At 34.6% G+C, this 17820-nt stretch overlaps 1 protein-coding gene across 1 annotated transcript in view; it reads left to right on the forward strand.

Annotated features, from left to right (window-relative positions):
* Positions 1-4421, forward strand: part of CADM2 (cell adhesion molecule 2) — a 264551-nt gene extending 260130 nt beyond the window's left edge. Inside the window, exons 10-11 of the mRNA XM_089910397.1 lie at positions 3108-3233; positions 4085-4421. Coding sequence (XP_089766523.1) covers positions 3108-3233; positions 4085-4203 — 245 coding nt within the window. The 3' untranslated portion in view covers positions 4204-4421. The remainder of the gene's footprint in view (positions 1-3107; positions 3234-4084) is intronic.
* The last annotated feature ends 13399 nt before the right edge of the window (positions 4422-17820 follow it).

The raw sequence follows: 17820 nt of genomic DNA on the forward strand, positions 1-17820 counted from the left end.
CAAAATACATTTTAGATAGATTAAAATAAAATAATAAAAGTGTTAGATAACAGAAATCTATATGTGTATAATCTTATGATGGCAAAAGCATTTCAAATCAGGATCCACAAGTCAGACATCATAACACAAAACTTTGATAGATTTGATTACATAAAATAGTAAGACTTATCTATGGCTGAAAAAGACCAGAAATGAAGGATACATAAAAAGAAATTGCTAAAAATGTTCATCTTTTTATGGAGAGAGCTGTTAAGGCAGAAATTTTGAATGGAAAAATGGTCAGGCTGTGTAAATAGGCATTCCAAAATTAATGCATTAATATGGGAAATAGTATTTAGACACATTTATGATGTTAACTTATAATTTACTAACACAAAATATTTAACACTTTTCAATATTAGATTGACAGTTTTTCTTTTAATTATAGTATCTGCTGGTAATACTGTATGGGAACTCAGGTGCAGTTGGTGGAGGATGAATTTGTAAAGTGCAATATAATTTGGCAATGTTTATCAAAAGTATTTTTAAAATGTTTGTATCCTCTGATCCAGCAATACTTCTCAGAATTTACCTTCAGGAAATGACAGGTACAGATGTACAAACAAGAGTGATTTTTCAGCTCCCAAAAAGAGTGCTCAGTTCTGAGAGATAATCAGCAAATAAAATGGATATAATTTATGACTATCTGTATTTGGGAACTTGAGCAGGAGGTGGAATTTGAAACTGATTCTAAATTATCTAAGCTAGGAATAGGAATAGGGAATTCAGATGCATGGCAGATTTATTTTTTGCTCCTTTTTTTTTTTTGAGATTTACAGCCAATGCCAGAAATTAAGGGAAATACAAGAAATATATAATAGAAAGCTAAATTAACAATAGCTGCTGTAACAGATTTACTTTTTTTAATGCTCAGTGTTTTGAAAATAAAGCTCTTTTTTTCCCCTCAAGCAATTTGGCGATGCATATATTCTTAGTTTGGCAATAATTTTCTTCCAGGCGGAGAGTCAGTGACCCATGGCCTGACCTATTCTTGTGGTTCTCTTATTTTGAACTTGCATCTCCTGAGATCACTCGGGAAGGTTACATGTGGAAGGCATTTATTGGCTGGGCTTTCTTTCAGTTGTCTAGAACACAAATCACATGGTTAACATTCAACTGCCAGTGAAGCTGGTAAATATCTAGCTCTGTTCACTGAAAGAATAGGAAACAAATTTGTCATTAGCTAGAAATCTCTGCCCCAATATAGCCTTCTGATCAACAAATATTTTTACACCTTCTTTCTCTGCCATCAACCATTGCTAAACCCTGTCCAAAGAGATAACCTCAAGTCCCATCAAGCCACTGTATCCAACTCAAAGACCAAGATCCTCAAATATGCACAGTTCTCTTCATCATCTCTGGATATGTTAGTCCAGGGACAAATGAACCAAAACACAAGTTTCAACACTCTTCTCCATCTCATACACAAAACACAATGATAGAACAGATTCAGGAAAAGCACTCCTTTAAATAAAGGCTCTCTTTTGGAAATAGAAGAAAAATAGGGAACACTTGAGTAGTCACTGATCCATAATAATTATGAAAATATGCTAGAGTGGCATGAAAAGTTCCCTCTGCCTTGGCAATAGTTATAGTTCTATGAAGAAACTAGATTTTCTTCTGTTCATTCTTTTTTGCTTCTACAATTCTGCCTTACAGGAAGTTCAACCTTGTCAGTCATACTCTGTGGCCACATCAGAAGTGGGTGTTTGGTAATATGCCCTCTATGGGGACGACACAGCTTTTATAGGCCACTTCTTGCTTTCACCAAGTTTGGGAGTCCAGAGGTTGTTTGATGTTTCAATTGTCAGACTTTTCTTTCTTTTTCTTTTCTTTTTTAATTAGGTATATGCTTCTTTGGCACAATAGTTCCATTAAAAACACAGTAGACTCCTAATATATTTGTCAGATTCTTGTGCCTGTAACCACACTTTAAGACTTTCTGAAAGTGGAATTGCCAGGCCTAATTTATTTCTTTACTCTCTCTCTCTAAATCTCTCTTGTAGGCTATAAGCAGCTCCCGTGAAGTTATGCACACAATGGACTTTGGAGGATAGGCAGTACACTTAACCTGACTTTTGCCATAGGGCTGAGCCTTAGTATGTTTTGTTGCTCAGAACCTCAGTTTTATCTCTTATTGTGCAACTTTTATAAATAGTTGATTTTCCATACTTTTGAGTACTCAAAATATGGGGCTTTCTTTGATCTTTTCATTTCTGCTTGATAACTGGCCATCCTCTACTGGTCGCAGCTCTTTCCTATAATATCTTACTAAAGGCAGAATGTAAAAGTATATCATTAATCTAATCTTTCCAACCACTTCCTTTAAAGTTACAAGTGCAACAGGCACTTAATCCTCAATGTCGAGTATTCATCTTCCTCCTTCTATCAATAACACAACACAGTTTGTAAACCCCCTTCTTCTTGAAGTATGATCTTCCCTTTGATCAACTAATGTGTACTCTCCAGGATCTCTTCCTACCCCACTTTTCTCTCCTTCTCGGTCTACTCTGCTGGACGCACTTCTTTCAGACTTTAAATATGGGAGCTTTTCAGGTTTCAATTTTCAGACTTCTTCTCTCTATCTAGACTCTCTCCCTTGGGGAGTTCCTCAATTTCCTTAGCTTTAAATAATATTTATATAATGGTAAATACCAAGTTATAATCTCTAACCCCAGTGTTTCCTATGACATAATTGCATTTTTTAAATGGTATAGTTGTATTTGTCACATTAAAAATACACACACACATATTTTCAGGTGGAGAAGAGGAGAAAGAAAAGGCATGTAACTGTACAAAATCATATATATGTATTTGTTTATCCTGTTTTTCCCTTCAAATGGAAACTCAGTGGCAACAGTAATTTATATGTCAAATGTTATATTCTCCAACATTTTGTACATTATAGGCACATAATAAATATTTGTTGACTACATGACTGGTGTAATACACATTAATAAAATTTTATTTTAATGTGCTAGTTTTCAACATAACTCATTCTAATGCAGATATGTATTCTGTGTCTAAATAACACACTAACTAGGACAATATTGTTCTCTGTTTTCTAGATCCCAATGCTCTGGCTGGCCAGACTGGCCCTGATCATGCTCTTATAGGAGGAATTGTGGCTGTAGTTGTATTTGTCACTCTGTGTTCTATATTTTTGCTTGGACGGTATCTGGCAAGACATAAAGGTAGGTTATATTTAATAAAGCATTCTTACATTTGGCAAAAAAAAAATTCTAAAGACTAGCTTCATCATGAAATATTATGTGAGTGCGTGCGTGCATGCGTGTGTGTGTGTGTGTGAGAGAGAGAGAGAGAGAGAGGGAGAGAGATGGGGGGTGAAAGAGAGAGATCTAACTACTAAGTTGTTTCAGAGAATTCTTGATTATTTTACTCAACGTTAAAGCTGGATTGGCTATCAAAATAATACTTAGCCAGTAGCCAAAAGTCACAGAGTAAATCATTGGCTCAGGAAAAAAAAAAAAAAAAAAGGAAGCAAGTTTGTAATTTATCTCTAGGACTGAAATTCAACTCTAACATTAATCATTTGGTAATGTTTCTATTTGTAAGCTTATGGACACACGTGTGGCCATATTAGTGAGGAAAATATGTGATTTTTCACAATGGGCTAGGTAGCAAACTATTGATATAATCTACTTTTAAATGGAGTTACCAAAATAAATGGTGACCCGTTTGATGTGATCATTATCAACATCTTAACAAAGGGCCCTGATTGCTACAGCTGCATGGATCACATGGTCTGAAGCCATCATTAAAGAAATCAAAGTACTCATTACCCATTCCAGTTTGGCTGTTGCCTCTAGTTAATCTGACCACAGCTTCATCTACAACATATACTAGAATACCGAAAGAAAGTGTGCAACTTTAGAAGGGTGAGTTGTGTGGTTTCTTACGACTGAGAATATGTTTCAACATATAAGAAATCTGGCATAAGTTTCTTCCTAAATGAATGTAGCTTTAATACTGGCTATTTTACCAGTCTGACAAAACTAACGTATTTTTCTTCCAATACCCACAGGAACATATTTAACAAATGAAGCTAAAGGAGCTGAAGATGCACCAGATGCTGACACAGCCATTATCAATGCTGAGGGCAGCCAAGTCAATGCTGAAGAGAAAAAAGAATATTTCATTTAAGATGCAGGCCAAGATTCTGAATTTTACTTACCACACTGGCTGCTGGAGAAAACTGGCTATCATCTTTCAGAATTCATTTCTATCATCTTCTGCTACCTTTATTAACTTCCATGCCGTACTGCTATCAGTAGCCAGTGTATACCAACAATCAGCTGTTGAAAGCATCATTCTTTAATTACTGTACCATCCATAATGCAGGACATTTCTTACTGCCTAAATTCCACACCATTGCTCTTTTAACATACAGTGCTTGAATATACAGCCTTAACAATGTTAATCATCTCCTTGGATCATGATATTGAATTGTTTTTATACATTGAAAAAAATGTATGCAGAGGTTTTTTTCCCCTCATTTTTTGTCCCCTTTAAATCAAAGACCTTGTCAGTTTACCATTGGACAGCTTTCACATGTAACAAGATTAGGTAAAGACCTAACGTGCTTAAGTTCAATCAGATGTTAGAGGTTTACGATGTTTTCTACATGTCTATATTCAAAGACATGTTTTGGAAACATATGCCCTAAAAGACAAAAACTGAAAAAGACTACTGTAGTATAGATTCTGGAATGTTTGAGATTGTACTGGTAAAGCTGTATCAATTCACTATTTAAAAATTTAGTATTTGATACAGGAGCCATGTATATGGATTGCAATCAGGACATGCTATCTTATATAATTATATAGATCTTACCATTAGGTTATTTTAGCTTCATATACCAATAAATTGTTACAAACATTTTACTGTTTTGGGAATCACAAAAATTTCATTCATTTCTCTAATTTGATTCTGTAATTTATTTGTTCCACAAAGACTCACCTGCCTAAACAAAATTGAAATATCCATAGGGCACAATTTTGAGACATTTTAGTATCTGTATATAGTGCATATAATAAATCCAATTAAACATTATTTGATACATATTTAACTTTTTTGGCTGTAGGTAATTCAGTCATGAGTAAGCATTTTCTAATGTCCATTATATCTCTTTAGATATTACTTAAACCAATATTATAAGTAGGTAACATGTATTAGTATTTTTGTCTGTATGTCCTAGCACTGTTCAACAACAAATTTTTCTAGTTCTTGTTAATTTTTATTTGTTATTCAATGGAAGCACAATGTTATAAGGAAAGGTAATTTTAAGCTAACAACCAGTGCACAGCCTCAGGTTTTAAATTACAACCACAGTTGAATAATAATCTAAAAATAAACTCTTAGTTTGCTAAAAATTTTCAAATTTTAATTTGGCAGTTCCAGAGCTGCTTACCTATGTTGGTTTGACAAAAAGAAGTGTTTAAGATATGTTTTCTGTATAAATGAACTAATTCTTTATATTAAATTCCTGTCTATGCATTTTGTGAGGTACAAACTTACGAAACAGTGAGTGATAGAGAATTTCTGCCATGCTTTTAACTCCAAGGTGAAAGTCTCTTTCTCTGGATTATTTCTGAAATTTTGGTGTATTTAACCATTAAGAAATGCTGTATTCTTAAATATGACACAGAGTCGATCTAAAGTCATATTATTTCTCCTAGTAAAATACGATACTACTAGATTAGTGCTCATTAGATTTACTATATGCTAAAGATTAAAAATCCAGTTAGATAAAAATTATTTTCCCATTGACAAGCACTGCACCTTTAAGAAGAACACACATATGACGATATGGTAGCTATACTTGCGACGTCTGAAAGCATGATGGCCTCTGGTTTTAAAAATATTATTTTGGAATTTATTTTTGTGAAATGAGAATGGTTGAGTATGACATCATGTATTAATATCAAATGAAAGACAAGGGTGCTGTATCTTAGATTATTTATCAGAAAAGTATAAATCTTTTAAGGACAACGTTAGAATTTTTAATTTTTTTTGATCATTGAAGCATATATCTTGTTGATTTCTTACAAGAGAAAAAGGACGATGTCAGTCAAGCAGCACTTTTTCAGAATATACAGAACATAAATAATATGATGTGGTTGAGTGTTAACATAATAAATCATATACAGTATGACATTTTAAGGAAATAAGTCTGCATTGATGTGATTGCATGCTTGTTTTTACAGTTCATTCCATACCATCTGTGGAAAAATGCAATAATATGTTAATATAGTATGGTAGTTTGAGAGAATCAGGTAGGTGCTACTAGACACATTGAAACTAGAATAGGTTTATAAACTGTTCATACCTTTCAATGCATAATCTTTAGAAAGATTCCACAAAGCAAAATTCATCCTGTTATTACAAAAGGGAAAGGTTCTTATTACAGAAGTAAGTTGTATAAACTGCATCATCAATTACTATTTAGAGCCTAATTTCAGGATGCATTTACAAAATTGCTACTCTTCATCGATGTTGTATTTACATCCCTCTTCATTTCATCTGTATTCTACTTGGCTCCAACTGCTAAACTGTTGCCTAAATAACTCAATCATTATTTATAGCACTGCAAAATTAGAAATCCAAAATTGGTTGCACTTCAAGACTTTTGACTCTTTTAACCCTTTACAGTAGTATAAAAACTCACTGGAACTCTGTAAATGAAACTAACTGGTATATTATGATTTGTGAGCTCTAATCAAATATTTTGACAGTTAAAATAGATTTGAATTAGGTATCATTTCCGTTACTGAAAGAAAACAGCAGTGGTATTATATTTTCCTATCTTAAATTTTTTTTTGATTTTCACCAAACGAGATAAATTGTAAAAATTCTTTTCATTTCTATAAAAATCAGAAAAAATATGAAATAAATTTCTAAATGGACCATGCGAATTGCCATGACTGAAACATACACACTTATATGCCCAGAGAGCCATAGCCACAGAATACAATGGAAGGCGTGTGCACACACATACACCCCACTAGTAGAATATGGAACATTATTCTTTACCAAAAGTAGCTATTCTCTGCCAGTGTACTGTTTACAGTGTAAATTGTCCTCCATCAAAAAAGTGTAAACAGCATTCTTTTTTTCTTGCTTCCATTTTTGAGTGTCCTAGATAGAACGATTATAAAAATTAGGAAGAAAAAGGAAAGTTTGTGAGTGCAAGGGCAAAGATAGCATGAGCACAGTAGTGTGTGTGTGTGTGTGTGTGTGTGTGTGAGAGAGAGAGAGAGAGAGAGAGAGAGAGAGAGAGAGAGAGATTCCAACTTGTTTTCTTTTACCAGAGAATCCAAGAAGCAGTTTAAGGAACCTGATATTGGAGTTTAATCTAGAAACTGGATGACCTCATATTGATTCAAGATACTTAATCTTGCATTGAAACCCCACAATTAAAATAACAAATAGAGAAAGAAAACTAACTTTCCTAAATATGGCAAAAGAAGCTAACACCTCATTTATTTTTATTTCTTTGTAAAAGTATAAATATCTCAATTAAAGGGACAGGCTCACTTGTAATTATGTACTCATGATTGTAACAGCACTGAGATTCCATATAGGCCCATGTACAGCAGCTGTTTGACGGTGATGGTTCTTCCATGTAACATAGCAGTTATCGTGTAATTTAGTGCCACTTATTGCAAAGTGTTACGAAGGGGAACATTTAAAATACTTTTTCTTTGGATATAAGGATAATTGAATGAATGATAAATATGAAATTTCATGTTACATTTTTTAATTGTGGAGAAAATGCAAAACCTCATATCTTACTGCAAATTCCCCATCACATTGCTAATTACTTAGAGCCCTCTAAAAATGCCCACTATAATCCCCCTTTGCAAATGGTAATCTGTGAAGAATATACAATACAAAACAAAAAAAAAATTAAAAAAAACAACTGGCAACCACAGCAGAAATAAATGAAAAACATAATGAGAATTACTGAGTAATGCTTTTTATTAAGTGGCACAAAGTACACACTAAAAACTATGCAAAATATAGGTAACTACAGTGTACGTACATGTAAGTATCCTGTACTTGCTGTGTATGGATGTTGGAAACCCATGTAATTATAATATGCATTTTGAATATTGGGAAAGAGGAAATCTTAGTGTAGATAGTAGTACTTGTTTTGAAATATACACTGGCAATATTGAAATACACTCAGTGCAATATCTGCTATTCTATTGCTGGATACTTAATGCAAAGGGATTTTTAAAAATTCTTCAACAAGATCTAAAATGTTGCTAATCTCCACCTCCTGCATATTAAAGCATTAATTAAAAATACAAGTGACATAACACGTTAAGTTTTTCTTAATCATTAACATGACACAATAAAAGTATCTGACCTTGTTTTTAGAGTTACTGGAGAGAAAGAGATAACCTGAGTTTTCAACTTTGATGCATATCTAATTGAATTTGGGATTCTTAAACTTTCTTTGAAATGTGTGTATGTTTTAATGGATTGTGGTACTTTTATTACAAGTACAAATTTATTCAATCAAAGAACATAGGTTACCTTTAATAGTTAGAGTCACTATATCTTAATGGAAATTTTTTATATATTTTCTTTTTCTACTCATTCTTCCCTTTCTCTCTCTATTTCACCCCAAACATGCCCTTTGCACTTATACCCTTCCAAAGGCAATGGATTGAAAGTAGCAAGATTATAAAGAGAGCTAAAGGGGACAACATGTAAAAATGGGTTCTAAACTCATCAGCATTTTTATGTATTCAGATATTAATATTGAATGCAATAGTTATTGGATAGAGCTGGTAAATTTTCTGCCATGCATACTTACAATAATCCTTCTACCTCTCACTTTTAACATGGGCTATGATACTTCGAAATAAATAGAATAAATAATTATTTACAAGGTATCCCAGGAAGCACTCTTTTGCAACTATCATAACAGTCCTCTCCCCACCCCCTGGGAAATCTCAAAAGCCAACTTTACTTTCAGTGTACTCAACGGTGTATGGATCTGCATTTGTTTTTCCTCTTCTGTCATTAACTTTTCCTATAAGCAAAATACAGTAACTTTATAAGGATAGTTCCTCACGTGACTATTTACTATTTCAATGTGATATAATTGTGTTGATTTTAAAAATAATTTAAATGGCAACACTTTGCAGTCCAAGCTGACATTTCATTTAATATTTAAAATAAACAATTTCTTATAAATTAATGCTATGCTTTTAAGTAAATATATGTGATTTATTTTTCCAAGAAGTGTTATCTATGTAAGACAAATATTTAAGCATTGAAAAATGCCTCCTCATTAACAAATAATCCCTGAATAATGAATGCAAAGTATTGCCACAAACACTCACTTTATTTTGGCTACATAGACATAATATGAATTCTTCAAATGATGTAATTTAATTATTCTAAAAGGAAATGACATTTTGAAAGCAGATTTTCCTTTAGGAAAAAAGGATACAAAAATTATCTCAAATTATGATGCTGAATCTATAAAATATGCTTAAAGTAAAATATATCTATGTTATGTGGTTATGTTACAAATAATATTTGGTGTAATCTTTACCATCTTTTCCATATATATATATATATAAATGTATGGTTATTTTGGAGAGAATGGGCCCAAATGTGAAAAAGATGTAAAGAAAAAACACTATTTTCCCCTATGAAATGTACTGTATATTTCAAAAGAAGAAACTTAAAAGATATTTGTAGATTGCAGGGGCAAAAGAGAAACCTACCAGGGCTCAGCACTTAAGCACTTTTCCCACATCCAGGGTCAGAAGAGCGGTGATTCCTACACGGACTTTTAATTGCAGTATGAAATGCCACATTACACTTCTCTTACACACAGTACTGTCAAACCTCAAATGTTTTCTTTCTTCAGATGATTTTCCTTTTACATGATACTAGTAGACACTTTTCTCTTTATACTTGCTGATAGTGAAAGTTATATGCAATAAAATATGTGATGGTTGAAAGCAGTGGTCACCAGTTGGTTAAAAAAAAAAGAAACTGTGAAATGTAAACTGAATTGTTATCTCTTTATCCTTTTTGCTTTTCTTTGTGTTTCTAACGTATTGATTGAGTCTCATAAATAGAAAGGAAAATAATTTAGAAAAAATTCAAAACTAGTACTCTTTCTCCTTACAAATGTATGAAATTAATCTCTTTAAATATTTATTTAACTGTACCTGCTGTACTTATTGTAGATTCAATGATGCAGTTAAGTAGTAACCCAAGGATTTATGAGTTTGGATTACTGACCTATTTTCTTCATATTCAGTTCACATCAATATTTGCAAATTGGTTGTTTAGCTTTTTATTCAGCCAAAAAATATTCCCTCAAGAAAGCTCCATTTTTATCAAAAATATTTCAACATAACCAACATCGGAACAAGTCTGCCATGTTAAAAAGAATTTAAAGACTTATCTCTGAAAATGGTACCCACAAATGCAGGTGTTCCCAGTAATGTAGCTTCAAAAATAAAATGTTCTATTCATATGACATGAAATTCATAACTTTTGGAAGGGTATATTTATGACAGCATAACAATAAATTCTGTGCTGAAAAGAAGATGCACCAAAATCACACATACTGCACAGAAGATAAACACAATTATTGAATCTACTGTTATCATTAACATTTTCAAAAACCAAAATGCATATTGTAATAGGTACATGACACTTGCATGTTGATTTGCCTATATACTTACAAAGTATTCAATGTGTACTTAGTGGCGCTTAAAATATGTCATGTACAACTCATAAACATTCTTACAGGGTTCCCATTTGCACTTCATCTTTCAGTAAAGTCTTGTCAGAAAAAAATTGTCTGATACATATGGGAAAATAAAATTTGAATTTTAGTTATCTGTTGGACATTACTGAATTGTCTATTCATTTAGTTCATTTTCTTAGGGTTGTTAACAGACATTGAAAGGTGGAATTTCTTTTATCCCACTGACAGATTATGAAAGATGTTACAAAACATATTCCTTTATGCCAAACATTATTTTGCATATCTTTTTTCAACTGCATACATTATCCATTCATTTTAGATTTCCTCAGTGATGCCCATTTTCTTTGTAAGTTTCTAAATGGAAGTTTTAAAAATTAATCAGTAATAAAATGTTATTTTATTTGTAGAACATTTAATCATTGCTCCTTGGAATATATGAACCTTGTAATACGCTGAATAAGGGTTAAAAACAAATGTTGCTGACTTAAGGAAATTTGCTTGAGATTGCCAAAATTCTGTAAAGATAATTTTACAATCACTTCTGTGTGTTTATTAATGTTGACTAGGAACAGAAGCAAAAATACCTAAACCTTTTTTTTTTTTAATTTTCACACTCTAACCAGTATTATATATTTCAACTACCTAAGATAATGCAATTAATAATATATCCATCCTAAGCTTATGCCAATAAGAATTTGAGATAAGCTTTTAAATTTATGGAGGATTTTCTTTGTGTCTTTGGAAGTTCACTTACCATAAGGTATTTTATAGTCTACTTTAAATAACAGATTTTGTTATACAGGGTAAGCCAAAGGCTGTACAAGAATTAGTGTTTGGGTCTGATATTTGTGTTAGACCATGAAATATTCCATTAAAATTTACCTGTAAATACAAGGCGAGATTTTGTATCTGTTTTATTTTATGAAATAACATTTATTTATTTTAATTCATTTTTCCTAGCAGAAGAAGCCCTGCGATACATGTTAGCAAATTTGATATTGTGTGGAAAAGCAATTTCAGCACTGAAAGAAAATGACATCTGAAGTAACACATTCATAGACACGATTCTTTATTTCTTTTAAAGTTACACAAAATGCCCACTCTTACTCAGCCTACCACTATATACATATATGACACCCATGTTTCCTAGATAAATCAATTCCATGTTTTCATAACGGCAAGTGTTATTTCTGTCAAAATATTCTTTGATATTTTTTTAAATCAAGGAAGCATGCTGATAAACTTTAATTAATAATTGCATAGCAGCTTTAGCGTATGAGAGGGATCTTCATAATATGACAATCCTGGGATAATGCTAAAATTAACTGTACACTCCTTTAAAACAAGAAGTTCCAAGAAGTAGTTTGAAGTTTTTCAAACTATACTTTATTTTGTGAAATTTAAAGATAGTTTTTTTTTCTGTTTTGAAACCTAGCAAATAAAAAAAAATGTATAGAAAAGAGATGAAAGAGGAAAATGCAGTTTCCTAGTTGCATTTTAAATGCCTCTTAGTGTTATGCTACATTGCATATTATTTAATCAAAACATAACTATTGAATACCTACTATATATTAAATCCCTTACTTGATGAACTCCACCAAGAACTTGAATCTAGCATTTTATGCCTACCCCTTCAAAACCTGTTAATAATTAAATTATCCTTCCAAGTAATGACCATTTTCTGTATTTTTGGCATTGCTATGCTGGAAGAAGAAGTGGAAAAATACTAATTTTTTAAAACGTGTAATTATGAAAGGTCTTATGACTTAAACTGAAAAGAAAATAGCCTATTTTTCAACCATTGTTCATAGTCTGAAATTCAATGGATATTTCTATGAAGATTTTCTATTCTGATTTTTTAAAAATAGGTCTGTTTAATAAGTTAATACTTTATTATGCTAGAAAATTTAGGAAATTAACTCATCTTCTGAAGAGTGGCTGTAACAATGACCAGAGTCAGTACATAAAAGTCCTAAAAACATGTGTCCCACACATACTTATGGAAACTTTAATTCATTTTGTTTTTACTAAACTGCATCCTTACACAGATGGAGGGTGCATATAATATGAACACATAGCAGATTTAAGGAATACATATTCAGGTAGACTGGAGTTGGTATACAACAATAATGTAGTGTAGACCTTTTAAACTAATACAATGTTTCTGGCAAAAGCAACATAATATTCCTGGATGTGGTAATCATTTGCTCTAAGATTTGAAAACATACTTAACTAGTAAAATTGGTATATCATGAATATATGAGAGAATATCAGGAAATGAATTTTTTTCAGTGTGTTGGGAGAAAAAATAATTAGAAGAGAACTGGAAAATTCCTAACGGTAAGGTTTGTCTGTTTGGCAATTTTACCAAATGGGAACTTGTCTTAATGCCCTTCTGCCAGAGATCAGAGAAGTTTTGTGAAATGGGATCACAGAGGGTCAACAGTCTCACAAACTCCTCGGCTCCACGGTAGGGGGATTTGGGGATCTAAGGACTCCTATTTTAACCACATAATCTACCAATGACATGTTCATTTGCTTCAAAAAATAACTTTAAAACTAGATTTGTTTTCATGAAAACATAAACCTATCAAAGTTGCACCTCTTGCTATAAATTATTCCCTGTGCTTCAGGCTATTTCCTGCTCTTAAGCACCAAATAACACATATATTGTCTCATGTGACACTGAAGTCCTTTCTATGGCCTGTAAGTAGCATAGAAGGCACTAGTACTTTTAATCATATTTTGCTTACAGATTTTCCTTCTAATCTTATGGAATCATGTAAAACTGAGCACACACACAATATTTTTCATAGAGACTGAGGCACATTTTAAATCTAACCATGAACTCCAGGCTAAGATTCTCTGCTATAATCTTGTACCAAAAGTCATGTCCACAGCTGTAGAAACATTTCTCATTCATTTTTGTCTTTCTTGCACCCAGCCACTACCTGTGATCTTGGTGCTAAGGCATTGGAGTGTTCTCCCGTAACAGAATAAGAAATATATATTTTTGTTCCTCTGCCGATACTCCCACCCCCTACCCACACACACACCTGTTTCTGGCAAAAAAAAAACGCTTGGAATCTCCAGGAGAAATGACTGGTGGTTGAGGGCTCCCCGATAGCCTCAGCATGGAAGCTGGTTACCAGGGGAACCAACCAGGGATTAGAGTGTTGGAACTTTTAGTCCCAACCCCTGAACTCCAGAGATGGGAGAGGGGCTGGAGGTTGAGTCAATCACCAATGACCAATTATCTAATCTACTATGCCTGTGTAATGAGGCCTCCATAAAAAGTTCCCTGGCAAAAGTATGGAGTTCAGAGAGTTTTCAGGTTGGCAAACACATGGAGGGGCTGGGAGGGTGGAGAGCTTGGAGAAGTCATGCAAACTCCGTGCCCCTTTCCCCATACCTTCCCCTGTGCATCTCTTCCATCTGGCTGTTCCTGAAGTATATCCTTTTGTAATAAACTGGTAATCTGGTAAGTAAACTGTTTTCCTGAGTTCTGTGAGTCATTCTAGCACATGATCTGAACTGAGGAGGGGCTTGTGGGGACCTCTGATTTATAGCCAAGTCATTCAGAAGCTGTAAGGAAGCGGCCATTTGCAATTGGCGTCTGAAGTCAGGGGCAGCCTTGTGAGGCTGAGCTTTTAACCTGCGGGGTCTTGCACTAACTCCAGGCAGTTAGTGGCAGAACTGAGTTAAACTGTAGGATATGCAGCTGGTGTCAGAGAATTGATTGGTGTAGGAATCGCCGCCCCCAGCCCCACCCCAGATTTGGATTACAGAAGTATTTAGTGAGAGTAGCGTTGCTTTTCCCTTCACCCACATGTGATTCTCTAAAACCAAATACCTTATGCTTCCCCAGAGACATAGAAGGAATATCATTTTCCCACGAGAAGATAATTTTGAAAAAAATCTCCAAACTAGCACCACATTTTACAAAAGAGGAGACGCAGGCATAAGAAGTCACATACATACCCATTTAATGCAAAAGCCAGATTTAGAGCACAAATGTAACTACTGAACTCCATTGCCCCTCTATTAGGTAATTTTTTTTGCCGCTGGGAATATAGATTCTCCTTCCCCCAGCATTGTTTGTAGAACATTACTAGCAGTGTTCATCTGTCAGAGGCATCATCTATATTGCAGGGATCTAAGAGGCACCATTGTTAAACTTGTAAGATTCTGAGCTTCTCTTAGTGTCCTCACAAATGAATGATTAAAATACAATGTGATGTAAATTGTATTTAATGAAGTTGCTGACAGTTAGTAGGAACCAAACCAGAGCTTTTTTTCTTTGTAAATGGTGGTGTATAGAGGAGAAAGGGACAGCCTGGGAACATGGTAATTCATGGAGCTAAGAATCCAACGACTTTCTATTAAGGGAGGCTTTGGATACTCCAGGAAGCACAAAGGTGTTGGGAAGTGCACGGTGAAGATAAGTACATCTTCCCAGTTTATTGTACTAATTGGTTTGGAGCTCTGGAGGCAAAGCTACTAAAATACCACTGGAAATGGTCATACCACAAGCAATCAAAGCCCAACATTAGAAAAGCAGCAAACTCCATTTATTGAAAAAATAGTCACAGTTCGTCAAATATATAAATATGAATCTATTTAAATACAGATTTATATACTTAGGTGTCTGCTTACATTGATAATCTCAGGCAATACCAGTTCTCATGTGGAAGGACTTGTTCGTTGAAGCTATAATCCAATGCTTACCTTCAGGGCTGGTTTCATGGGTGGGTGACCAGTGGAGTTGCCCAGGACTTCACACTCTGAATGGGGCTCCATGCTTGAGATTTAATGCCCTGCAGTGGCCACCTTGAAGTGCTTAACAATTTTATCTGAGAATTTGTGTTTTCTAAGTGAGGTCCAATGGGGTAATTAATGGAGCACATGCTGGGGCCTGGAGCTTCGACTCATGTGTGACTCTGCTTCTCACCATCTCTTTGGCTCCCCGGACAATTTCTCAGCTGCCCACTCCCCCAGTCATGCTCAGTGACCACTACAGCCCACACCAGGCAGGGGCCCAGGCACAGGCATGGGGAGATTTGGGTCAGGATGTCCTTGCCCCATGTGTGGAGTTGCAGGACTGGCTGTGAGGGTCTGCACTCGCCCTGTGAATCTCCCTGTGCCCAAGGGAGTACAATATTAAATGGCAAATAAAGACCAGTATTACAGGTTAAGAGAAAGACAGTGCAAGACAGGAAAAACTTTTTTTCTCTGATTTTTGAACAAAGCATGTCATATTTTCATTTGGCAGAGGGTCCTGCAAATTATGTACCTGCTTACCATTTCAATAATATAGAATAATACATCATTTTCAAAAGTATCTTTAGGATGACCCTTGACTATTTTCAGATGCCGTGATAATGGGCGTGTGGTAGGATATGGAATTATGATTTCTTCTCTTTCTTGGTTAAACATGCTACAAATTTTTTCATGTTTCTATTTCAGGAGAGACACACAGTTAATGTTACTGGTTCGAAATCCTATGGCAAAACTTACTCAGGAAATTAATGTTTTCTTTTTTTCTTTATATGTTCTTAACCACTATGTGGACAATAAAACAACAACAAAAATGAAAGATGGAATACTCTTGAAAATAAATAATCCAAACCACACACATAAAATATATGGCCCAGTGCTATGGATATAACCCTGGGAAGGGACTTGGCTGATTATTTCCGATTATTTTCCAAGACATCACCTTAATGTGGCAGTTGCAGTGGCAAAAAAAAAAAAAAAAGTCAACAAGGTAGCATAATACTAGATTAAATAATAAATAGCAAATAAAGTAATAATTTATTTCTCCTTTATGATTAAAGTTGAGAACCAGATGGAGCTTTGACTCCAAATTGTCATCCCTGTGTTCTAATGAGATTCCCAATAATGAGTAATGCAAACCATTATCATTGATCTTGTTGAAATGCAAATTGGATTTCACTTATTCCCCCTGATTGCAACACTTCAATAATTCCTACTATTTTCAGATAAAATTATGTACGCGAATCTTTCTAATTTAATCCTGCCATTAGAGCCAATTTAGACTCCTTCCATTCCCTCTAATTCTGCCCCATTATTCAGTTTTCTTAAAAATCTTGCATTCCATGAATACCTCATGTCCTTCAGTTTTTCCCTCATTCATTCAAAAAGAATTTTTTTTTTTTTTTTTTTGCGGTACGCTGGCCTCTCACTGTTGTGTCCTCTCCGTGCTCCGGACGCGCAGGCTCAGCGGCCATGGCTCACGGCCGAGCCGCTCTGCAGCATGTGGGGGATCTTCCTGGACCAGGGCACGAACCTGTGTCCCCTAGCATCGGCAGGCGGACTCTCAACCACTGCGCCACCAGGGAAGCCCCAAAAAGAATTTTTTTTTTTTTTTTTGCGGTACGTGGGCCTCTCACTGTTGTGGCCTCTCCCGTTCCGGAGCACAGGCTCCGGACGCGCAGGCTCAGCGCCCATGGCTCACGGGCCCAGCCGCTCCGCTGCATGCGGGATCTTCCCAGACCGGGGCACGAATCCGTGTCCCCTGCATTGGCAGGCGGACTCTCAACCACTGCGCCACCAGGGAAGCCCCGACAAAAGAATTTTTAATCACTAGAAGATATCAGGCCATTTCTCTGAGTTGGAGGTACAATGCTGAGTAAACCAGGCACTCACCCTTCCTTTATAGAATATATACTCTAGGAAGGAAAACAGATATTATCCATATATTCACACAAACTAATATATAATTGCTAACGCTGATAAATGTTATATGTAAAATGCTATAGAGGATAAAAATAGAATGCTTCACCCGGTGGGGTGTCACGATCTGAGGAAGAAATGCTTGAGATGATATTTGGATGAATTGGGAGGTGTTAACCAGGTGAGCATAACATGAAGCCATAATCGAGGCAAAGAAAGAAACAAATGTTAGGAGCTGAGACAGGCTTTTTTTGGGAAAACATTTTTTAAAATGCCAGAATAGAATTACTTGACTTTTTATCTATATTTGTATC

This window comes from Delphinapterus leucas, chromosome 4 (assembly GCF_059928025.1).
Source record: "Delphinapterus leucas isolate spDelLeu-1000000601 "Yukka" chromosome 4, BTC_Dleu_Yukka2, whole genome shotgun sequence".
NCBI lineage: Eukaryota > Metazoa > Chordata > Mammalia > Artiodactyla > Monodontidae > Delphinapterus > Delphinapterus leucas.